This window comes from Odontesthes bonariensis, chromosome 19 (genome assembly GCF_027942865.1).
Source record: "Odontesthes bonariensis isolate fOdoBon6 chromosome 19, fOdoBon6.hap1, whole genome shotgun sequence".
In the NCBI taxonomy this organism is placed as follows: Eukaryota; Metazoa; Chordata; class Actinopteri; order Atheriniformes; family Atherinopsidae; genus Odontesthes; species Odontesthes bonariensis.
In genome coordinates, this window is record NC_134524.1 from 11619456 (window position 1) to 11644213 (window position 24758).

Consider the following 24758-nt stretch of genomic DNA (forward strand, 5'->3'; position numbering starts at 1 on the left):
ATAGCTAATCAAGCTAATGTTTTTTCCATGAGTTGGTTAAAAGCACCATATGACCAAGACCACTATGAGGAAAAAAAAGCTAGTAGATATTGTGTGAGATACTGACCCTAAAAATGCAAAGTTAAAGCTTTAAAGATGAGATATTATGCTTTATCTTGTTATCTGTGATACAGGGACAGTTTCCAACCAAATCATTCAACACTCATTGCATGGGGAATCTTATGGATTGGAGGAAGTTCATGCTAAATGCAACCAAAGCTTGAAATTCTGAGTTAAACGTATGTAAAAAGTCTTTGGAAAGGACAGGTTTTTCCTGAAGGTCACAAGCTGTGGGTGCTGCCCCTTGGCAGTCTTCCAGTAGTTAGCCATTAAGCAGAGAGGGAGCTTTTAGGGAGGGGGTCCTTTAAAGAAACAGGAGCTAAAACTCGCTTGTTTCCAAGGCTACTTTAGCAGAGACCTACAAGGAAAAACATAGACATGGGAATGAGCATAATAGGACGCATTTGAGTGCAAAAATAGATGCATGAAAATGTTTGGCAACTATAAGGTCAGATGTATTGTTGTCTTGGTTTGCGGGCGTGTAAGCTTGCCCCAATTAAATCAAGATCAGAACTTTTAATTCATAAAAAGTGGGGGAAATACTTCCCAGTAGATTTAGTGGTTTGATATTTAATGTGAGCTTGCATGGTTGTTTGACTCGTTGGTCTCTGTACTTGCCCTGTGATGGACTGGTGACCTGTCCAGTTTGTACCTGCCTCTCGCACCGGTGACAGTGGGATAGAGCGTTTCTAGAGAATAGTAGAGGATTTTTCTTTGAACAAAACTTACATGCTGATGTGCACCTTTGCACTTGAACTGTAAATGAGGCCAGTAACTCGTAAACAAACATGTTGTAGCTTAAGGCAGATGTTCTGTTTCCCATTTATTACATCTTCGCTATTATTGTTTGTGTTCTCGGAAGGGTTGTGACAAAAATACTCTGCCGAATGTAAACCACTCCAGTGTGAGGAGTAATCTGAGCTTTACAGCCCTGCAGTGTCTACTTAAAGTTGCTGAACAATGTTTGGACACATCGTTTGGACTTGGGGTTTTAATATGCGCTCGGTTAGAGGACTCAACTTCCGATGAGTGATAACCCCCATCCCTCCACCCATTGCGCACCTCCGCAATCACCACCATCACTGCCACCTCCACCCTGTCTCTCTGTCCACCCTCCCATTCACTTGGCACTCTCCTCACTCCACTCCTCCTCTTCTTCTTTCCACAGATGAGCTCACAGTGCCTGCTCTATATCCCAGCAGCCCAGACGTGTGGGCGTCTTACCCACTGTACCCGGCGGAGCTGTCGCCGGCCCTTCCGCCCGCTTTCACCTACCCCTCCTCGCTCCACGCTCAGGTAACCTGCAAATCCCACCTCCTTCTGTTCCCCATCACCACCGCCGCCGCCGCCGCCCCATCACCTACTCCCGAGCCCACTGCACATACATCTGCTGTCGTCAGGCCTGAAATCATTCTCTGCTCCATGCAACAGATGCACCTTTGATCACACACAGAGGCACTGGCTGTTTTTTTGAAGACGTGCAGGAGTTTTGACTGATTGCAAAGCGCAAGTCGAGTTTAAATCAAACATCTAGTGTTTAAACTTGTGCTGTTATGAAGTCTTGAAGAAATCTTTTATGGGGGATTTTTAATATTTTTCTTGCCGGCAGGTTTGGACAGTTTTATGTCTCCCTACACAGTTATGTTGAATGGTGGTTAATTTGATTGTGAACATATCTAAAAGCATATTTTCCTGTGCTTGAAGGCTTTTGTAGTGTTCAAGCAAGTTTAAAAAATAATAAGTACTACTTCATAGTAGGAATTTTTAGAGATTGTGGTTTCAAGCTGTGCTCATCTGCTGTGCCTTCATCATGAGAGCGCTTGAATTGGTACATTGAAACGAGTGAGTTTTATAAATAATTGATTTCCAGTTCATCTTTGGAGACGCGCAATGCTTTTTTTAGCCTTCCCTTGAGAGAAGCTGCAACCTGATCCAGTGAATTTCCAGGAATGAAAATAAACAAATTGAAACTGATTGTTATACCTTTTTTTAGAAAGAAAAACTGGCCAAATTCTTTAGAAAATAATAATAAATGGTGCTTCAATAAATGACAGTTGTAGACAATCATGTGTTTAATTTGGTTTTGACAAATTAATTTAAAAAAGAATTGTTTAAAATTCCCAACAAAATTTAATAGTTTTTCCAGGGTCATACTTTTTAAAAATTAAAAAAAAGATGGAGCAAAGAACTGATTGATTCTCATTGAAAATATCCAAGATCCCACTCAAAGTTTCCAGTTTTGGTGAATCGGTTGAAAACTCATTCATTAGCTTCATTTACGCCGCTTTAAAGTTGTTTGAAAGGTTTGCATCATAATTTTGCCTCATTACTGAAACCCTTTTTGTTTTTCAACAAAGCGTGATCCCGTTAATCGAGGTCTTCTAATCTGCTGGGCTCAACAGCGAGTTCACCAGAGTTTATTATTGATCTCTCGAAATTCTTCTCATGAAAGCCCATTCGGTGCAGGCTGGCCCTCCATACATTCTCACTGTTAGACGTTACATTTCTGAGTGTTAATTGATTGGTTTGCACGTTTCCATTGATCACTTAGTGGTTTGAAGTCTTAAAGCACAAAATTGTTAAATATGAAAGAGAACACAAGTCATCTGATCTTGTATCTGCCAGAATGTGCCTATAGAATTCGTGCCCACATATGTTACAGACACCTGGGTATTGAACCGTAAAAGCCTCTTGCACAGACACAAGCTGAAGCTCAGATGATGTCAGAATTTGAAATGAGCGCGAGTAGAATCTTCCAAGCTGGCATTTTTCCAAAGGCGTATGATTTGTGTACTTACACTTACTCAAAGAGAATCCATCTCTGTGATTTGAGAATGGAGTTGGAATTGAAGTTGTCTCTTCTGTTCAGGAGCAGATATGCTGCGAAGCCAACAAATGTGTATAAAAACCATAGTAATGTCAACATCAGCTCACCTGTCTGGCTTTGTGGGTAATCAGCCTTTATCATGGTGTTTATTGAATCCTTGAGTTATTTTTGGATTGATAGTTGCCCATTTGGACCTGACGCATCAAATGTGCACTTTTAAGACACCCCAGAAATCTTCAGAAAAAAATCTATTGATAAAAATGAAGGCCAGTAGTTTCTTATAGAAGCTGAATGTTTCTGATTTCCTCAGAGGCGGAAAAATGAAAAAGTTTCAGTGGACCGACTGTGGTTTTCCAGGAGACATTCAGGCTTTATTCTTTCTAATGAAAGCTTAAAGTGATACTCCGGAGTAGATTCACCCTAGGGTCATTTGAACCGTGATATCCAGCCAAGTAGCCCACCCGCAGTTTTTTCGATATTGGCTGAACATCAGCTGAGTTACTGAGTTATCCCGAATAGCTTCGTACAAGGGTTAATGGATCCTGGTCCGTATCTCCAAAATTACCACACTAAAATCACATGCCATGACACCAAACTTCTACAGTAGTACAAATATGGTCTGTACTCACAAAGCGATGCATTTGGAAGTTTGAAAATAGTCCAGGAGTTTATTATTATCAACACAAGCCTGATAGCTTTTCTGCTGCTAAAGCTGCGTCGACGTCACTTCAGGGAGCTGGGAGCTTCAAAGTAAGATGAGGGTTGATCTACTACTGTAGACAACAAAGTATATGCTATATTCTACATGTTTTTTTATGAATTTTTATGTTGTAGAGTTGTGAAATTATTTTATCAATGGAGAAATTGAGCAGCCTTGCTTTGTTGTCTACAGTAGTAGATCAACCCTCATCTTACTTTGAAGCTCCCAGCTCCCTGAAGTGACGTCGACGCAGCTTTAGCTGCAGAGAAGCTATCAGGCTTGTGTTGATAATAATAAACTCCTGGACTATTTTCAAACTTCCAAATGCATCGTTTGGTGAGTACAGACCATATTTGTACTACTGTAGAAGTTTGGTGTCATGGCATGTGATTTTAGTGTGGTAATTTTGGAGATACGGACCAGGATCCATTAACCCTTGTACGAAGCTATTCGGGATAACTCAGTAACTCAGCTGATGTTCAGCCAATATCGAAAAAACTGCGGGTGGGCTACTTGGCTGGATATCACGGTTCAAATGACCCCAGGTTGAATCTACTCCGGAGTATCACTTTAAGTCGGAATTAATCAATGTCAGCTAATTAGTGATTATCAAAGTTAATGAAGAAAAGCTTTCATTCCTGTGACATTTTAGTGAATATCTAATTGTGTGAGTTGCATGGAAAATTATATCACGTGACGAGCATCAAGAATGCATTGAACACTGTAGGACACCCGAGTTGTCAATGTCGTATGCAACGTTTTTGCTGCTGACATGCATATTCTGTTACCTTTGGACAGAGTCAGTCCAGATGTTTCCCTCTTTATAGCGTCAGGGCTGTAAGCTTACCTGCTGCCGGCTTTATACAGTATGTGATGTACAGACAAGAGAGTGGACCAATGAACCATATTCCACATTTAAGATAATGTGATGTTCTTGTGACGTTCTTTGTGTTTAGATTCGCTGGCTCCCACCTGCAGATGGAACTCCTCAGGGATGGAAGTCCAGGCAGTTCTGCTGAAGTATGTGTGAGTAACAGTCTTCACAAACACACACTTAGAGCCCCCCCCTGCCCTGCAATGTCAAAAGAAGTGCACATTGTGTTGTGCTGTGTAACTACTACAGTAAATGTTATGACACATTGTATATACAGACACAGAGATACTCATAAACATACATTGGAAATATCACAGGGTGTTATTCCCAATGTGCGTCAACTTAGCTCAATGAAGATTCTTTATGTGGGATCAGAGGCAAAGAAGAGAGTGCTAACACCCAAACCAACCAATTAATTCGTCTGGTATCTGCTGGTTGGCTTCAAACAAACGTACAAGTCACCAAAAAAAAAAAAAAAAAGCTTAGACTGTTAGAAGTAAACGTGGGAGCATGAGGCCCAGTGGGTGAATGAAACTACAGCCAGTCCCTGACACGTTATAAGAGATGAAAGATGCAACTTCAGTATTTTCCCCACTCAGGTCACAGGGTACAGAGGGTCGACTTTTCCCATTGAAGTTACTGTTGATGTCAGTCATCAAAAGCAGCGAGTAGTAAAAAAAAAAAGAATTGTTCATGAGTGTCGGTGCCGATTGTTTGATAAAGCAGACTGAATGAAGCTCAGCAAATATAACTAAAATGCTAATAGAAGCTGCTTTGATTTATAGCATTAATATTGTCAGTGGTGAAAGTAACTCTGGGTTTGAGACAGTATTTCTGTTTTGTGCGGCTTTTTTACTTCAGCTCCACTGCCAACAGAGTTTGGAATCAATTATTGTTCTTTTTTACTTCATTTATTTCAAAACAGATTTTTTAGTAATGACAACTTGGTCACCTTTCACACCATCACAGATTGTTGAGGAGGCCTGGGAGTTTGTCACTCCAGGGTACATGTGTTTGGCAGACTTGTAGACTTGAAGGCTTATGATCGGGATGGATTCTGTGGGTGGTGCTTTGGGAGTAAAGTGTGCCCAGCCTGCTTCTGCAGTCCCTGAACACCCGGAGTGAGAGCTGTGTTTGCATGCTCAGCTTTAAGTCAGACCTGTTCAGCGTTTGCATCGACCTCTTCTCCACATTTACCAGAGAGCAAAGCTCTTAACGTGCCTATCAGTCTCCATCCCTACCCTCATCTACTGTATGTGGAGGAACTGTGGGTAATTACATAAAGAACAAAGTGGCAAAAACAAGCAGGTGTAATGACTTATTTACTAATGAGTGGGTTGGCTTACTTATTGAGAAGTTTGTCAATGCAGTAGGAGCTCAGAGTAGAATCGAAGCTCGTCTACATGTGGTTTGGGGACCTGATAAGGATGTCCCCTGGGCACCATGCTTTACATCTCTATCAGGCACAGCCAGCTGGGCGGACGCCCAACTCAGGACTCCCTGGAGGGATTACATCTCCCAGCTGGCTGGGAGTGGCTATGGATCCCCCTGGAGGAGACTCAAGACAGGGAGGACTGATCATCTCTGCTCAACCCGTTGCTACTGCAGTCCTGAAGTGGACAAATGGATTTGGACAATAGATCAATAGACGGTTGGAAATGTTATCTTTATTCGGGCGTGGCTCTACTGCTATGTGCAGCTGTGGATTAGGAAGTAGAGCAGGTTGCCCACCAACTGAGGGCTGATCATTCTACAGTGTACCTGCCCCTGTACTTGCTTTCAGCAAGTTACTGGACCTCAATTTGACAGGCAAGCATCTTCCATGGCAACTCTGCCATCAGGCATGTGTGTTTGAGGAACAATGACATCAAAGTGCTGACCGTTTAACATTAGCTTTCTTTAGCATGCCATCTATTTTTCAGCCACATGACGAACGCCTTAAAAAAACTGCAAACAGATCTGCAATAAAGGAATCAAAATGTCAAAGTTGCCATGTCATATTCCACGCCACCCAACCCTGTGTTAAATCCATTGTTCACTCTCTTTTAAACTCTCTTTTATTTTCTAATCCTGTCCTGCTATCAGTTATTAGTTGCAAACTTTGCCAATCTGCCTTTTGAAAACGAAGACAATGAGCCGGAAGATGCAAAAAAAGTGAAGCGGCACATTTAGCTCATTCTCATTTGGGTTTAACACGATGATTGACTCCATTCATCAATGATTAATGTAGAAATATTGATTTCTTAAGCATTAAGTAAGTGTTATTGATGTACTTTCTTTCTACCATTGATGATTAACTGATTAGGATTATTCACCTTAGGACAAATAAACTGTTTTTACATTGTAATGGTTTTTCAGTAAAAGAGTATCAGAGGAAATGATTGCCTCCACAGACCTGCCTTGTGGATGGATGCCTGAAATCTATTGGACTTGTATGTAAGCTTATTATGCACACACTATTGCAGTTGCAATTATAAACTCTGAATATTATTGGAACCAAACAGCAAATATTAGGACCTGTTTGTCATTTTGTCAAAACCCTGGCAGGATAAAATATATTTCTTAATTTAAAACCCCTGTTTGGCATATCTGCATTCCTACAAAGTACACATTGGAGGATAATAAAAGCGATGGGACAGAGAGAGATGGATGATGTGATCAGAAAGGTTGTAAATGTGGAATATGCACCAAGAACTACTGGCGTACCTGGGTGCTGCTTTATGAGTCTTTATTAAAAAAAAAAGAAAAAAAGAAAAGATAAGCGTGAGGTTTTATTTGAAGTAAATTACAGATGAATTATTGAAGTGAAGCTCCAGACAGTACACCGGGTGCTCGGTTTCAAATAAGTACTTCGATAAGTACGTGAGTCAGCTGGAACCACGCACGAGCTGCTTGTGTGCTCCGCTCTCGGCTTTGGACAAACTGAACGCTGTTGTGCTTGCAGAAAAACAAAACCACAAAGCACAACAAATCCCCTGCTAGCCTGTGTATCTGTGTTGGCTGACTCTGCGTGTGCATGCGGCGCCAGTCACCCTCCCTCCAGTGTCTCGGGACAGGAAGAGACATGTTCTCTCAAACTCCTTGGGGAGTTAGTGGGAAGTCATTGGGTGGTGGTGAGAGCTTGGAGGCTAAATTCATCAAGCTGTTGATTGGTGCTAGTCCTCCACCGCCCCCCCCCAGCGTCATAGCTTATGTGTCTGTTTCTAGAGACTTAGATGTATTGCATGGGTGGAAAAAAAAGAGGGGATTTAATCTCCATCAGTGGGGTAAAGGAGGAAAGGAGTGGAGGAGGGAGGGGCTTGGAGGAAATAATTACTCCTATCAATCCGAGAGGAAGTCGTTTGGCCGGTCAGGCTGCCCCAGTGGATATTAACCCATCAATGTAACAACAACTTCCCCACATCCGGCTTGGTGTAGAGGGTGAGGTGAAGCCAAGAAATTCAGTCATAATGTTGTGATAATTACAGGCAACTGTAGCAGAAACGCACAAATGTCTAAACACAAGGCAACAAACAGAAACAAAACAAAGGCTTACTAACAGTACAAAATGATCATTTTTAACTCTGTGACACCAGCACAACTGGGAGTAAACGGCATGAACACGTCACACCCATAGAAGCTGTGCAGCATCTTTCCAGAATGTTTTTTTCACCCTAAAACTGTTTTCAGAAGGGTCTGCGGGTTATCCAGGGCAACATTCTGCTGAATGGTTTTTATTCCCGACCACTGTATCTGAGTAAAGGCACACATTTCAAAGACGTGCTTCTTATGAATTGCATCTATTTTACTCGAACACTTTCAAAACATTCTTCCAAACTATGTGATAATATTTCTCAGTTAATTAACTGTCGGTGCGCTGGAGAGATGTCTGCACATTTTGGGGGAAAATACAAGTTGGAGCACTAATGATGGCCGACGATGTTTTTAAATGGGGCATTTCAGCTCCAGTTTCCGCAAACAGACTCTCTTAATTATTTTACTCTTGCTCGTGTTGTTTCAGTATCCATGTTGTAATCTATGTTGCTCATTTTTCATCATATCTGTAAAATCCTACCAAAGAACTCATTGTTGAGTTAACCTCGCGGCTTAGGTTTGTCCCTGACATGTTGCAGCTTTGCAAACATATCCTTGTGTTTTTTGTCCTTCCTGTCTGTCAGATGGAAAAAGTCAAGTCAAGAAGTCACAGTTACTTGTTGTTTTAAAGCGAGCTGTTGCAAGAGACTACTTATTTATGCAATGCAATCCGATGAGGAAAACGTTGTGAAACGCGAGAATAAACTCGGACTAAGGTGACACAGAGATGTGTATGTTCCACCACTATTGTTCAATCCGTGTGCCGTTGAGGGGACATTCCACACAGAAAGATTCACACACTTGGAAATGTTGAAGGTGACTATTTCACAACAGATGTTCAAAGCGGGTCTCATATGCACAGTCTTTGGAGGTTTGTGGCCGGTCTGTGGTTATCTTGGCATCTGATTAACTGGGACCACTCACGGTCAGACTATGTGGCTTGTCTTGGGAAGTGTAACCGGGGCGGGGGGCTTGAATTTGTGTGTCTGAACAGCTGAAAGTAAGCTAGTGTTTAGGGTATTTAGTCATGAGACTGGTAATGAGTTGTACTAATCACCTGGCATTCTCCTTCTCTTGGGAAGTGCCATTTTGAAAGCTTAATTTACAGCTGTGCCAATTCATGTAAATTTAAACAGATTTTTTTGGTAATTTCTCTTGGATACTTAGGTTTTGTTAATCATCTGAATACTTGTGAAGCTGAATCATAGTTGACATTCATTGCTCCGGCATGCAGCTAGATCCAAAGACCACGTAATAGTGGACATTAATGCCCAGTGAACTGCAGGAAAGGTAATCCGGATTTTACATCTGACAAGACATGGAAGGGGAGTGTGGTGGGCGTGAACCCCTATCAAGCGTGCTTGTGTGTGACCCTGAGAGAGACGAATATGTGTATGCTGTCTGGCTGGCTGCCCTGAGGAGGTTCTTGGCCAATAGCCTGACAAAACTAGTGATTCCTGTGCAATGTTGGACTAACTCCTACTGAAGGAGAGCTGAGGGCCAGCTGGGGCCCTTTCTAATAAGGAAGTGGGACTTTAGTCCTCCACCCCCTGCTGACAGACACACACACACACACAAGCATACAATATAGCTGCATCATGGGAAAGGGTCTCGGGAGCTAGATGTATGTCAGCAGCTGCATTCGTCGCCACCCAGCTCCAGCAGCTATCACCGGAATGTGAGAAACACAGCCAGGGCCTAAAGGCTTTTCCTCAGATTAAAGGGGCATCAGATGGGTTTTTTTTCATGGCTATGCTGCACAGGTAGAGATATTAAGGGGCCACTCGGGTGTGTTTGCAACTGATATCTTCCTTTTTTTTTTACTATTTTGCTTTTTACACATAGGGATGCATCCATCCTACTCTCATTAAAGGTCGAAAAATCGGAAAACAGATCAACAGACAAGTGCGGAAAAAAGACTAAATTAATTACAGAAATCAATAAGCTTTCTGATGAGGGGGGATGTTTTGTTGAAGACAGCATCTGTAATATGAAATGCAATGCAGTAATTTCCCCACAGGTTTTTCTTTACGACATGAAACTCCATCTTAAAACACCCATATTTTTCTAATCACGATGAATAGCAGCTCTGTATTCATTTGATTATCTTTATAATCATGTTATTCCCAACAAGTCGCAACTGATGGTAGATTTTTTTTTAACAGATTTTTTTAAATTTAGCTACATAAATCCGGTCATTGAGCAACACTCGCCTGTAAATGAGTTTTAGCTTGTTTTGTTCAGCATCTATAAGCGTGTTGTGTCTCTGTGGAATAAAAGTCTACATTTGACATTTTCGAGGATGGAACCTGTAACTCGTTGGAATTTTGTGCTTAACAACAGCTTCTGTCCTCATGTCTTGTGTTCTTCATTTACAGCACACGATCAATGATCGGTGACAATGAGCAGGAACATTCGCTACATGAAACCCGGTTGAAAATGAACACAGGAACAGCGCGTGCATTCATGAGAAACCCAGTCAGCTCCCACATTCTCAAACACTGCTTGTTTACCTATCTCACATTATGCACCTTGGCTGAGTTATTGGATGTAACACATTAAGCCTGCAAATCATTAAACCTACTCCTAATCCACACAGACATGTTCAATGATCAGCCCAATCTTTAACCTTGGTGTCTCAGCCAGAACAAATAGGGCGATCTGGAAGCATGCGTCGCATCAGTTTAGCCAAGCGGTTGTATAGCACATCGATTCCCTCATCCCTGATTGAATGTGCAATGGGGCATCAGCCAGGCCAGCCGTGCCTCTTTAAAAAAAAAAAAGCTCTGTTCTCTGAACGGGGAACAGTTCCCAAGTCGGCACTCCTCTTTGCCTTCAACAGTCTGTCTGTCTCTTTCTCTTAAGGTCATGTTTGGTTTACTAATTGTTTATTGTTCCAAAGAGTCCCCCTCTCCTCTGAACTCGAGTTACCACGGACTCTGTGAGACGTCTATTTTTGGTGATACATCTGGTGAGGGGGTTGGAGGTCTGACCTTTCTTTTCAGTCTGCTGGTGGTGGTGCGTGTGGTCATGGGAGATATGGTTGTTAGGCAGAAGCTTAACATAAGTACTGAAGGCATCCTGTGCCACAGAGCTAGAAAGATCTGCTTTAGAAAAGAAAAAGTAAAAAAAAAAGTTGTGAATTTAAGGGGGCAGCCCAATGACACCGGTTCATTCATCAAAAGGAATATTTTACATCCCGAGAAACTTGGAGAAAGAGCACGCTGGAGAGATTTCTTGAGTAATTTCAGTTTGGGGATGAACACTGGACAGGATAACAAAGTTTTTCCTCCAAACAAAGATGAGAACATGGGAAAAATGAGACATGTTGCATTTCTTGAAGTGGTTTCTACTGTTTTGGGCCTAAATCAGGGTGTATAAGTTGAGGCATTTGGCCTCTACTGCTTGATTTGTGTCTTTCAAGTCATACTTTGTTACAAGAGTAATAAAAACACTTTAAATCATGAAGACATGAGTCAATTTTTCAGGCTTGAAGAGTTTGGTGGAAGCTGTCTGAAGTGGCAGGAAACTACCCATTTTTCTTCTTTTAAAGTAACACCGCACAAACATTCGAACTTCATAATTGTAGTCGGATGCTGTAACACAGATGTTGTAGAAGCCAATACAACAGTTTTATGGGACAGTGGCGGTCCTCCAGCAGTTCTGCCAGTAAACCGGTCTCCTTTGTGTCCTCAGGTTCCTGATGTGTGATGGTGGCCGCGGCCGGCTGTGACGGGCGTTGCCGATTGCCTCTCGTGTCCTATTAGAAACCAAGAGGACCGACCTGACTCCGGACCTTGGAGCAGCGCACCGTCGGTGAGTTTATGGCTCATACTCGGTGACCATTGATCCCAAAAGGCGAGGACAAAAGGTGTCGATCTCACCTCGCCACCAAAAGCAGTGTGCTGCTCCCCTGAGGCACACCGTCTCGTGTGAAAATGTGTACATGTGGAAAACGTGTGAAGTATTTTTTTTGTTGTTGTTGTTGTTTTGTGTGTGTGTGTGAGAGAGAGAAAGTATCACACTTCCAAAGACATCTGCTGGAATGAACATAACCGCCAAGCCATATTGACACCGTGTCAGCTTCCATCCGAGTACGTTTGAGCTTTTTGCACGGCAGAAAATGTTTGGAAAACAAACCCGGAATCAGAGATTTGTGGGCTGTGAGTTCGTGCGGTCTTGGCATCAAAAAGGCAAGAAACGTGTCGTGCGTCTTCATTAGAGCGTCTACCTTTCGTGTGCAACTTCATGGTTTTAAGAGTCTGTCTGTGTCGTGCAACAGTTCCACATGATCCCTCGTGTTTTCATTAGTGTATAAGATTCATGCGGTGCGGTGACCATGGCAACCTCTCCCCTTTTCTCTCTGCCTCTTTCTGTCTCTTTCTGTCAGGCAGCAGCAGCCTCAAGGGCCTCAGGACATACTAGACCCCAGCCTCCATCACACATCGAGCCCCCCTCCCACCCCTCCACCCTTCCAAAACTCCCTGCAACTCTTTCTTTTATACTGTTACGTACTCGAGATTTACAGGCAGCGCTTTGGCTACACCTCCTCCGACACATGCACGGCAAAGGAGCACAAGCCCTTTGTTTACCAGTTGACGGCATTCGCCTTTTTTAATGTCGGCGGGCCTCTTGCTTTGCATTCTGCAATTAAAAGTGTAAACACAGACCAGGGGGACTGAAAACATGTCATATGCAGCCACCGCAAGGCCAGACGGATGGAAGTGTGGCTAAAGTGCTACTGGGTAATGTTATAATATGACTATAATTATTACTATTCTGTATATCATTCATATTAATGTCATTATGATTAATAAAATACATGTTGAAGCATGACTTTGCAAAAAAAAAACGACAAAAAAATTGCTGTACATTTTTAGATATTTTAAAGAAATACAAAAAGGTATTTTTATAATCAAGACAATGTTGAAACGTTTTGATTTCTGTTGTGCTGAGGTGTGTGAGGAACTTTCATGGATTTCACTCTTTTGCCCTTTTATGTTTTGTGCCATTATAAAAGGATGAGTCACCTTGCCATACCAAAGCAGTCCTGTTACTATACTCCATGTCCTCTCTAAACAACTGTACGCTTTTTTGTTTGTTTTTACCTGATGAGCTCCGCAGGAGTCCTTTTTGTCAGCAACATTAACGCAGAGCAACGACCCGATCCAGCTCGTAGTTTTTGCAGTTTGTTGAATCGGACGTGTTTTAAAAAGAGACATCGACAGGAATAAGCCATCACTGGTGACGGTAAAGTGACCCCAGAGATGGCAATAAGTGGCAAACTATTATTAGGAATCTGCTTCATCGTTGTGTAGCAGGAGGACACAAATACAGTATAAAGAAACAAAAGACCAAAGGCATTTTTTTTTTTTTTTTTTTTTTTTTTACACTGGAGATATCTAGGCTTGTGGAATTATTTCATTTCTGACTGCTTTGTAGTTCTCGGTCGGATTGTTTTAAGAAGTTTGACATTGTTTTTTTGCCGCATGTCCCTTTTGGTGTCACTGCAAAGAGCCACTCTGCATCTGAAAGCAAATTCACTTTAAGCAATTTGTCTCTTTCGTCTATTTTTAGGAAGACAATGTGATTCAACCTGTTTTTTTTTGTAAAGTTTAAATTTGCATAGTAATGATTGGGATGGAAGGAAAAAGAAACAAATCTTTTGTAATCCGGTGTCTTTCTGGGTCTGCAATAATGTCTCTGCTGTATGACATATCATGGAGTTGATCATATTTCCGTGACATCTCGATGTCATAGTCATCGTTCTTGGCGCGTTTGTACGAACAAAAACCCCCAAAAAAGAAATGGTTCCCCGTGCTTTTTCCGATAAGGTCACATTTTGCAGGGGGATGTCGACTCCGATCGAGAACTCAAATGCTGTAAGACACAACGTTCCCTGTCATGTGTGGCCCAGTTTTGTAAAATCATCACGGGATGGTTCAACCTTAAAGTGAGTGTTCGTAACGAATAATAAGACGCATCATGTGCAGGTATATCGTATCACCTGGTTTTATGAGCGGATTTTGCTTTTACAGACATTTTTAAGCCACGTGTGGCACCAAATTTATTAGAAACAAGTATTTATATAAAATGTGTGTGGGTGTGTGTGTGTGTTTTTATCGGGTATGTTCTTTTTAAAGCTCGTGGAAGATGCCCACCGTATAATTCATTGTAAGTATTGTTGTAAGTTAAACTGTATATTCATTTGATCATTTTTCTATAGCTTTTTTTGATCTTTTTTTGGGGGGGGGGGTTTGTAGCTGTCTGATAGAAACAGTCTGTATGTAATATGTGAATACTGTTATACCTAAACAATTCACTGTGAAATCCAGAGAAGAAAATGCTCCTTGAACAAATGGAACTTTTCATGTTTTGCCAGCGTTATGGTACAGAAGTTCCCGGAAAATTAACGATGATCCCTCCTTTTGTCAATGAAAGATATCCCTTGGTTCAGTATATCGTGTGTAGCTGTGTGTTGTGCATGTTCATGGCATGTGTGTGTGTGTGTGTTCTTTTATTTTTCCTTTTGTTTTTTTAATTCATACAGTACCGTTGATATTTATGTACTTCAGCCACTGTAAGGAGAAACTATTTCAGTGAATTGCAGAGGTTTGTTGGTCTGAAATAAACCAAAAAAAAAAGAAAAAAGAAAAGTGATCAAATTGATAAGTTTTTATGACCATGTTAAATGAAGAAATTTCAGGCCACCTGCCATTAAAGATTGACAATTATCCTTGATGTCATGACTGAATTATTTCTGTTTCAAACATGTTTGAAATATGGATTCCTAAGTCTGACGATTATCTCGTCAAAATCTAAGAGAGAAGCTCGACTAAGTATCTAATCGTGGTTTTGTTAAGTAATCAAAGTGTTGTTTTTAGTAAAAGAAAGTTGCATTCAAAAATAATAAGCACACTTGTGCTTTTCTGATGGTCACTTTTAAGATGCATCACTTAGCTAATGTTGCTAGCGGTAGACTAACAGCTAATTGGATTTGGCTAAGCTATTCTAGACTGATGCTACGGCACTACATATGATTTATGCTCTGTATGATGTTCTAAAAATAGCTTCCATGTTAGCCAGCTGAAATGGCTACAATGCTCAGTCTGTTTGGCTACCAGACGTTACAGTTGTATAATACCTCGTCACATGCTGTTGATGCATCCATGGAGGCTCTATTCGAACTAAACGCTCACAAACTTGGGTCGCTTTTTGCCCTTTACATTCAAAGATGATCCCCTCTGATTCTCATTAAAAAAAAAATAAAACAAACAATTGTTGACATTTAAAGATGGGAGCATTTTTAAATACTTGACTTTCCTCATATTCCATCTTATACAATGTTGGCCACTGTTGGTATTAAATGAGGCAAGGTTTTAAACAACAATTTCATTCTGCTGTAGCACGGGTTTAGCTCACATTACTGATCAGCTAAGCTTCTGTAGAATAAACATGGCCAGTGTCGGCATGAAAGAATCCAATAGATTTAAACTTTTTTACAAATTTTTCATCGTCCATGACCAACTAGGGTAGTTTGCTTGCGTCTTCTTTGAAGTGATGCATCCAGATGGTGTCCATACCTTTGCTGCCATCCTTTCAGAAAACTATGAAGCCAGTCTGGATTTTTTCTTTCCTCCTTTTGTGGGAAATACTTCAAACTATCTGGACCTGACTCATGTGTCTCAGACAGTGGGTGAACTCGGGTCATTATTGCTACAGTAAAGGATTTTTTTATAGTATAAATCACGCAAAGCTACTCTTTTGGAAGTCCACAGTGCAAACACTGAGATAAAAATAACATGCTCGCATTAGAGGTTGCCTTTTACCCATTAAGAGATCCACAGGCATGCTTCACCATTTGCTTTTCCTCTATCACACTTGTCATTGTATAACACCTCCCCCACAGTCCCAGGACACCATCCAAACATGATGTGGGATCCTATAAAATGGATTGTGTACCAGGGGAGCTGGAGACCTCTCCCTGCCCTCTATAAGAATAGCCCGCTGAACCCAGGAGCCGGCTACTCATGAGACAGAGGCCAAAGCCAATTTAGTTTCTCTCTTAACTGTCTCCACTCCATTCTGTCAGCTCAGTCACACCAGGTGGCACACAGCAGCTTCTCACATGACACGCACACTCGCCTTGCCTGGGGGTGTTCACGCAGGGTGTCGGGGCAAAGTAAAGTAGGGGATAAAACTGCTTTTGTGCACATTGGTATATATCCATCTGGGTGCATACACCCAACAGGCAACACGTTGTAATGGTGTTACTCCCTTTGAGAAGTCCAATAAAGAGGTGTTTCTGTTGTCTTTAACTCATAATCTTCCAGTTGCAATATGTCAAACAAATGGGAGGGTTTGAAAATGCACTAAAAAGTAGATAATCACAGTTGAATTTAAGATGACCCGTTGATATAACCCATGTAGATAAACAATGTGCATCAAGCGCGTAAGCTTGGGCCTTCTTACTTGTAATTTGTAGAAAACCCAAATTTATAGCTCCAAAAACAAGATATCTTTAGTGAAGGCTGCTTAATTATAGTGGTTTTGTGTAAAATACTAATACAAACCCATTAAGAGACCTATTGTTTACCATACCTGTTTAGGAGGCTAGCATGCTAATTTCTTAATAACTCTTTTATTTGAAGAAGAAGACGGTGACAGAAATGTTGCAGTTCTTGCAAGTCTTTGATCTTTAATCCAAGAACAAATTGAAATTTTGGCTTAGTGGTGGAGGTAAGTCAGAGGACAAGATTAAAGACCATGAACCACTGCAAAACCTCATGGACATACATAATTTATTATGTTAATTATAGAAGTTATAGTCTTCTTTTTATCCAGCACAGCAATAACTAAACATACTGCAACTGTCTCCTGGTAGCAGAGCATTTTTAATACTTATTCAGCATGATCCCTGCTGCATGCTCTACACTTCCTCCTCTCTAATAAAGGCTACTCCGATAGCTAATTGAATTGGGCCAACTGAGACGTAGCGTCTGCACATTCTCCTTTGTTCTGGCATCTGCTCTCGGGATCCAGTAAGGTTTCAGATTTGGCTAGGCACGATCCGTGCCAGTTTGGACTGAAAACTGGCACGTTAGGCCACACTTGGAACAAAGACAAGTGATCATGTGGTCACCTGACCTGGTTGAAATTCAGCATTCACAGTCCGGCCGGTGTGTGGGCCAATTTTGAGTTCAGTCATAGCATAGTTGGTCTGAGTTATTCCTTCTGACTTGCTGGACAATTAAGGGGCCACTTTTCTATCCACAGAGTCTATGAAAAGATATGCAAGTAAGATATGAAAAAATCATTTTATGACCCCTCTTATCCACTATATCAGCAGCCCTATAACCATCACCTAATCCCATCTGATATAGCACACGTATATTCCTGCTACTTTATTTCAAAGTGAAAAGCGGCTGGATGCAGTATTCAGCACTGACTAATGACAGAGTCATCATTCAGCACTCTGTGTGTGTCTCTGCCAAAGCCTGCACAGTCATTGTCCTGACAATGATTAGCCAAAAAGTTGCTGTGCCCCCTTGGAAACATTGTCTCACGAAAAGCCCTGACACTCCCCACCACGCTGTTGATGTCTCTGTGATTGTCACTCTTTCAAATAAGCCGAAGACTTCAGAGTGAATCAATGAATTTGATTTCACAGCAGGGAGGGCGAGGGGTGGCTTCCTCCTGCGACATCCTTTAAATGTGCCTCTTGTCCTCTCTGTGTCTTTCCCCTGTCCACCTCCCATTATTTTTCTCCTCCTCCTCACTCACCCAAAGCTTCCACCTCCCTTGGGTGGGCCCCTGCGCCCTCAGTCTCTCAGCAATCAAAACACTGAAGGCCAACTCTCCCACGGCTTTCCTGTTTCTCACTGATTTCAGGCCACCTCGGTCTACGTTACCAGATTCCAGATGATTAAAGGGAGATATTATTTTAATCATTTGAGTTGAGGTCCAACAATTATGTAGTTATGTGTTTGTGTCTCCAAGAACAGAGTGTGTGTCATATGATCGCTTGACTCCGGATGACATCATAGACCAGCCAGGCCCTTTTTATGAAAAATAAGGAGCTCCACAGCGCTACTCAATGGCCATGTAACAACATCACAGCGTCCATTTACAGTATGCAACATTATTCCAATATTCAGCGTTGGATGAGTCACATATATCATTACCGGGATAAATGGACAAAGTAGAACTGCTCCATCTTATTTAAACAGCATTTTATTTGCAGCTAGCTGTACCGCCATCTTAAGAGAAAATCTAAATGAATGGGTATGTCTATCTATTACAATCTTTAATGTTTCAAAAACTGACCACATGATTTACATGTATTAGTCCATCATGTTGCTGCTTTGGCAATTCAAAGCATGGACTGCACATCTACAGACAACAGGAAGTCCACCAGCACACTTCTCTCTCGCACTAAAATCTGCTCACCCCTTCCAGCATCCGAAGGGTGTCGGGGGACTTCCCTCCCCAGTGTGGGTTCAGAGAAAATCTGTGTTCAAAGCACCCCCAGCCTCTGAAAAATTTGTGTGGCGCATGGTTCGGCTTTTAACCCTCCGTGAAAGGAGGCACCACTCAGGCAAAAGCTGTAATCGATCGATGCTAAATCTCAAGTTATCCAGGGTACATTTGGGTGTGTACAGCAGGGATGGTCGTACCATTACGGCTCATTATTTATCTGTTGTTCTCGATTCACATACTTTGTGTCTTTAGGACAGAAATACACAACATGATCAATCTTTCACTGGGATCATATTGTGATCATAATAAAAGTATTTCTAATTGCAACCCACTTACAGCACACGGAAGCTCGTTCACCCCAAGAGTTTGTACTCTTTAAAGCTTAGTTTCAACTATTGTTTTCTCTCTTACAGCTTCTGTATCATTTCCCAGCCTAATGCAAAACATGATCATCACCTCAGAGATGATCAGTCTCTGAGGATAATATCATCACTATCAAACTGTTTCTTTGTTGTTGTTTTTTTGTGTGTGATTCCACTGAGCCCTAAGATCAGTCTCATTGTGTTTAAACTGTCATATAAAAGTGGGAGCAGGCTGCCCTCTGGTGGCCACAGAGGTCCATTGCAACTGTACGCTTGTTCTTTCCTCTCCGTGGCCAAAAGAAAACGTGATTAACATTTTTTTCCCCCCAACCACTGAATGAACTGCGTTGTTGGCTGTATCTCTACAAAACCATCATGTGATAAACCCTCATTTTCTAAGGGGATTCTGCACTCAAAGGTAAGCACATGATAGCTGAATGAAATACCACCACAGAAATGCTTTGTGCTGTGAGAGTCACTTGAAATCAGGCTCTTAAAATCCTGTGAATATACAATATTAGTTTTCCAATAATTTCTAGTATTAGGATGAAAAAAAATCATGATTCCCATGAAACACAATCACCAAGATGTTTACTTTATGCTTTACCGTGGTAACGGTTGTCCTAACCTGCATGGAAGCAACACGCCACACCTCTGTGACCCTGCATATCAGGTTTAACTCACACTTTAACAAACACAGTGCCTTTAATAACACAAACATGAGACCTGAGTGACACATGAAAGTGGCTTTAATTGAAACAGACTGTGTAATAGAAACAAGTCTTTTCAAACTGTTTAGGTGCTTAATATCGAATAATGGGGATTTCATGGCAGTTTGGTTGGTTCACCCAAATCACATAAACCACAGCATCTCACTTCTGGTCGTATCTAAACGTGATGCTTTTGGTTTCGCTGATCCGATTGTTAAATCTTATTTTCACTTTGACACTGTTAAATCCGCTGTAATATAATGGATTTATATTGGTGTTGCTCACAGAGTTGGGAATGGCATTCGAAAGACTCAACAGTTCCTCCAGAAACATTATACTGATTACTCTTTATGATGTAGCAACATGTGAGCTGTTTCCATGATAAGACCTATTTCAGCGGCTCACTACCATCAAAGACAAGAGAAAAATTAGTTTTAATGTACTCTGGATAAACAGCCATTTGGCCATTTTTATGAAACTGAGATGCTTTAGGAAACAGGTGATATTTATAGCTCAGGTTTCGTTTGTATCTGACCAGTTCATGGTTTCTCACTTGGAATAAACATTTTTCAGCACATTGTTTCCCAGATGTAGAAGAAGTACGGCACCGTGATGATCATTTTTTCCTTTAGAACTTTATAAAAATTGAAACATTTTCAGGTACATGTAATAAAATGCCTTTACAATACACACAATCTGGCCGTGTCCTGTTGTTAGAAAACAAAGCACAACATGTCAGCCGTATAAAGACAGGAAATATGATCTCCAGAATCCAGATCACTGCTTCTTGAAAATCCTCTTTGCGTCCACTCCGTCATAGTTGTAACTCTGTCGGATAAACACAAAGGTGCGGCTGGTTTATGGAGTTGTTTAGGTTTATGGAGACAGAACTGCAGCAATCAACACATGATCTGCACCCACTGACCTGCACAAGCTCCCCTCCCACCAGAGTTCGCGTGGTGGTCAGGACCTTGCTGTTGTCTTTCCTGGTAAATTTGCCTTTCAGCATGTCACCCTCCATCTCCCATGAACCCTGCAGATAAATAAATAAAGCTGATTTGACACTCTTCTTAAACTATGCCATACCTGTGTGCATTCCAAGCAGCCACAGCATGCATTCACTTGTGACCTGCTTTCCACTTTCCTGTTAGTAATGAATGAGACACATTTCCCTAAAGCAGACCATTTCCTCTGGTGGTTTTTGTCAGTCATTTTGTAGCACTCACTGAGACTTCAGTGCCATCAGCCAGGCTGTAGTCGAATGGGACACCCAGACTGAAGTCGATGTCCTTGGTACGGAAAGTGCTGGACTCCTTGATGTGAAACTTGTCACCGGTCTGCTCGATGGTGATCTTCAGGTTGTCATGCTCAGCCAACTTGCGTTTCATGACGTTGACGCCTTGGTTGATGTGACAGCGACGTAAAAATGTTTTAGTGCTGCTGCATTCACGGGATGCAATACAGAATTTTTAAGGCAAGACAGGTTTATAAGCGACAGCTGATCCTAAATAAAGCAACAAACGTCTTATTCACCAGTATTCACCTCACTAAATCCAATCTGGCATGCAAATGCATTAGCTGGATTGATGAACTCTTCACTGCCATGTGTGGCACTCGAAAGGCCATGTCGGACGGTGTGGAAGCACATCACACAGCAGCTCCATAGCCTAAATTTGCCCTCACAAACACACACTCTCACTCACCCATTTGCTCCATGAACTTGTCATAGTTCTCACTGCGGTCGACCTTCCAGGTTCCATTAAATGTCATGGCTGCAGGCTGGTGGGATGGTGATGAAGCACTTGGACACCGTGGGACTGCGACTGCTAACTGGCCACTATTTATACACACCGCTCCACCTCCCTGAACTTGCATGGAAGATCCTCTTCTTTATCTCACTGATTATCTGTCTGCTGATGTGGCCATTCAAAGACTGTGTCAAATGTAAGGTAATTGTTGCCCGACCTCAAGGACACGCTGATAAATAACTAGAGGGCAACTCCCCTCAGGGAATATGGCACAGTTAAACACTGTCACACTGTTCTGCTGGAGGACGAACAAAAGGGCGAGCTGTTTGTATGGCTGCCCATGGCATTCGCTCAACTGAGCCCCTCTCTGTCCCTCAGTTTGTCCCAGAGAGCCTCTCTGTCACTCTGTGCCTGGCATAGAAATATCTGTTTGATAGATGGATAGGTAGATTGATAGCTTGACAATCTATGGTATTGGATATGAAATAACTTAGATAGACTGACACAGGTTTCTAAGTAAGTCTGTCTGTCTGGCAGTTAGCAGACTCTTTCGGTGTGCTTATGGTTGAGTTTATATTTTTCTTTTTCCCCTCTTCTTTGATTGCTTTTAACTGTGTTTTAATTTTCATTCTATTTTTTTTATTCTCTTTAAATTGCTTGTTTTTATGCTGCTTTATGCTGCTCTTTTAAATGCCTTGTCTTTATGTAAGGCACATTGAGTTGCCTGTGGTATGAAATGCGCTATATAAATAAAGATGCCTTGCCTTGCCTCTTACTTGCATGAGTGTTTGGGCTGCTTTCTGTGGTACCCTGTGTGTACTTCAAGCACACCGTAGTTTTAAAATGCTTGAGCTTTTTACTGTATCACACAGTCTTTGAGTGGATAAGTCACACTTCAGTATTAGTCCATATAAAACAAACTCATTATATGCTGCGTAAACTAGCTGGTTGCAAATCCATACTCTGCACATAAAGGTGCACTCTCTCTAAACGTACAGATATTTCCTTTTTCCAAAAGATAAAAAAAAGGAGCTGCACGGTGGTGTGGAAGGTAAGCACTGTCGCCTCACAGCGAGGGGGGTTCGGGGAGCTTCCTGTGTGGAGTTTGCATAGTTTCCCTGCGCATGTGTGAATTCCTTCCAGGCATTCTGGCTTCCTCCCACCAGCCAAAAATATGCAGATGATTCTAAACTGACCCTTGTGTGAGCATGTATGGTGGTCTGTCTGGGATGGAAGCTGGGAATCGAATGCCATACTTATATATACAGTATATATATATATATATATATATTTTTTTTTTTTGTTGCCAAATGGTTAAGCTGTGGTACCAGACTATGCCACATAGGAACTACCAAGATATTTATTATGTGAAGAAATATCGCTGGGATACTCCAGGGTTAGATATGATGTACTCATTTGAAATGGCCAGTTTAAGTCTGGGAAGGAGCTTGGCATAATCAGCCTGCTGATAAAGACCTTATCTTGTGGTTGAAAGTTCAGGAAAAGGGTAGGAGGTAGTTCTGCTCACTAAATCAATAACTTTCGCCATTAAAAATGTAGGTTATTGTTTAGCTGCACAGATTGGATAAACAAGTTAAGGAAAAAGAATGCATTCCTAGAATGATAGACACCAGCTAAATATCATAGAAACAGAAAACAGAAAACAAATGCTGTTTGTGGTGTGAGGACCTGTTGATTGGGGCTTAAATGGGATTCATTATGTCAGAAAAAAACAACATTACTGGCATTGTCCTAGAAGGACTAATCATTCAGCTCACACTGATGCACAGTGGGCGCTTTATTGTATCTGCATTCTTGAGACAAAAAGCTGGGCACACTGAGCTGTGGTCTGTTGGTATATGGACGAGAATACTGACGACGTTATTCATGCCTCAAAAAGGCCCCTCGGTTGTTTTGAAATGCCACATCCATTTGAGTAAAAGTGAAATACTAGCGCAACATTAAGACACCTACAGATGATGAAACTGTGATAAAACAACTCATCCGTCATAATACTTCACGCTTATTGGTTGAAAACACATCAAAGCTTGACGGATGTTGTTGTTTATGAAAGGTGTTCGGAGGACGGCGGGGTCTTTGTCTCTAGGTTTAGTCTAATGATTAATGAGTTTTATGTTTTGAGTAATATAGCCATGAATCATAAAAGTTGTGCTGTTACAGTGGCACTGCAAGCTACGGAGTTAAATACCAAGAGGATTCTGTCCTCACGAGTCTAGACTTTAATATGTCTGCAGGGCTGGAAATGCAACTAATGTCACTGATAAATGCATTTAAATGCAAATGAATATGTGTATGTTAAATGTGTGTTTTTTTTCTTTTTCAAATCCAAAGTTCAAAATGATTTTTTTTTCTCACAAAACAAGTACGTGACAGGTAGAAACAACAGAGTTTTAAATAAGATCTGAAATGTGTTTGAATATGTCAAAGACCATTATTTATCAGCACATGATCTTAATTAGGGTAGTGCCATCTTACACTGTCTTTGCCATCTTTGGAAAAAGCCAGGCTGTCTGACTCTTCATGCTAAGCTAAGCAAAGCTAAGATAACTGGCTGCTAATTACGTACCACAACAGCCGTAAAACATGATGTTTTTCCGATTGTAAATGCTGTTGGAAATGATTCAGTGCATGATTATAATGACATAATCGCTTACTGCTATCAATAAAAAAAAACTGTGTGTACTTCGAATTTTGATTAGATTTATCTGATACCCAGATGAGATTAGACAAAGGATTAGAATTATGATGCCAGTCCAAAATAGTCTTAGAGATGTGATAAAAGTTTTATATTCTGTCTTTCATGGAAAGAAGAACCCCGCCCATCCACTAAAACCCTCACAATGTTATTTATTATCAGTATGTTGCAAAAGCAGTGTAGATTCCTATATCTATATCTATATATGTGTCTATGTCTATTTCTATGTCTATGGGGTTGATTTTACACTTTGACACTTTTACCGATAGAGAATTCAGAAAATTCCTCAATCTGTATGATATTAAAGTAGTTATCTAAAGCTTTAAAAAATGTGACGACCCATAACAACGGGTATTTGTTACTAAGCGAACAACAAACTTAAAGTGATTAATTAACGCTATAATTAACAATTTGATTGACATTGCTATTATAATGAGTGTGCTTTTTTTTATAATGAGTGTGTTGGGTCTCAGGCAGTTGGACGAAACTCCAGACCAACCCGTCTTTTTTTTAATTTTTACTTTTTTAACATGCCTTTGTCCTATTGCTGATTGCAAATGAAGGATCTTCTTGCAGTGCCTTATTGTCCTGATAATCCACCAGGGGGTGCTATAACACAGTTTGTCCCAGCGCTGACGGGAGGTTGTAATCAAGGCCACTTGAAACATCT

The 24758-nt window shown here is 41.2% G+C and overlaps 2 protein-coding genes across 6 annotated transcripts in view; one reads left to right on the top strand and one right to left on the bottom strand.

Annotated features, from left to right (window-relative positions):
- LOC142369266 (RNA-binding protein with multiple splicing-like) overlaps nucleotides 1-14807 on the top strand; it is a 37312-nt gene extending 22505 nt beyond the window's left edge. The window contains exons 6-9 of one of the 5 annotated variants that reach the window (XM_075451591.1): nucleotides 1268-1395; nucleotides 4583-4652; nucleotides 11770-11889; nucleotides 12464-14807. In XM_075451591.1, coding sequence (XP_075307706.1) covers nucleotides 1268-1395; nucleotides 4583-4645 — 191 coding nt within the window. In that variant the 3' untranslated portion in view covers nucleotides 4646-4652; nucleotides 11770-11889; nucleotides 12464-14807. The remainder of the gene's footprint in view (nucleotides 1-1267; nucleotides 1396-4582; nucleotides 4653-11769; nucleotides 11890-12463) is intronic. The other 4 variants (XM_075451592.1, XM_075451593.1, XM_075451595.1 and 1 more) reach the window with 4 other exon arrangements.
- Nucleotides 14808-20239: 5432 nt separating this feature from the next.
- On the bottom strand, nucleotides 20240-22267 carry LOC142369268 (fatty acid-binding protein, intestinal-like). Its single transcript, XM_075451596.1, has 4 exons — nucleotides 21328-22267; nucleotides 20851-21023; nucleotides 20550-20657; nucleotides 20240-20452 (listed from the first exon to the last, which is right to left on the bottom strand). The coding sequence occupies exons 1-4, from the start codon at nucleotides 21497-21499 to the stop codon at nucleotides 20402-20404; spliced, it is 504 nt and encodes a 167-aa protein (XP_075307711.1). The 5' UTR covers nucleotides 21500-22267; the 3' UTR covers nucleotides 20240-20401.
- Nucleotides 22268-24758: the final 2491 nt, after the last annotated feature.

What these genes read in the sequence shown, in the direction of transcription:
- LOC142369268 (XM_075451596.1), bottom strand. Translation starts at nt 21,499, where the DNA reads ATGCAAGTTCAGGGAGGTGGAGCGGTGTGTATAAATAGTGGCCAGTTA. An exon ending in CAAGTTCATGGAGCAAATGG is followed by an intron (nt 21,024 to 21,327) that starts GTGAGTGAGAGT and finishes ACATCAACCAAG; the next exon opens with GCGTCAACGTCATGAAACGC. An exon ending in TGGGAGGGGAGCTTGTGCAG is followed by an intron (nt 20,453 to 20,549) that starts GTCAGTGGGTGC and finishes TTTATCCGACAG; the next exon opens with AGTTACAACTATGACGGAGT.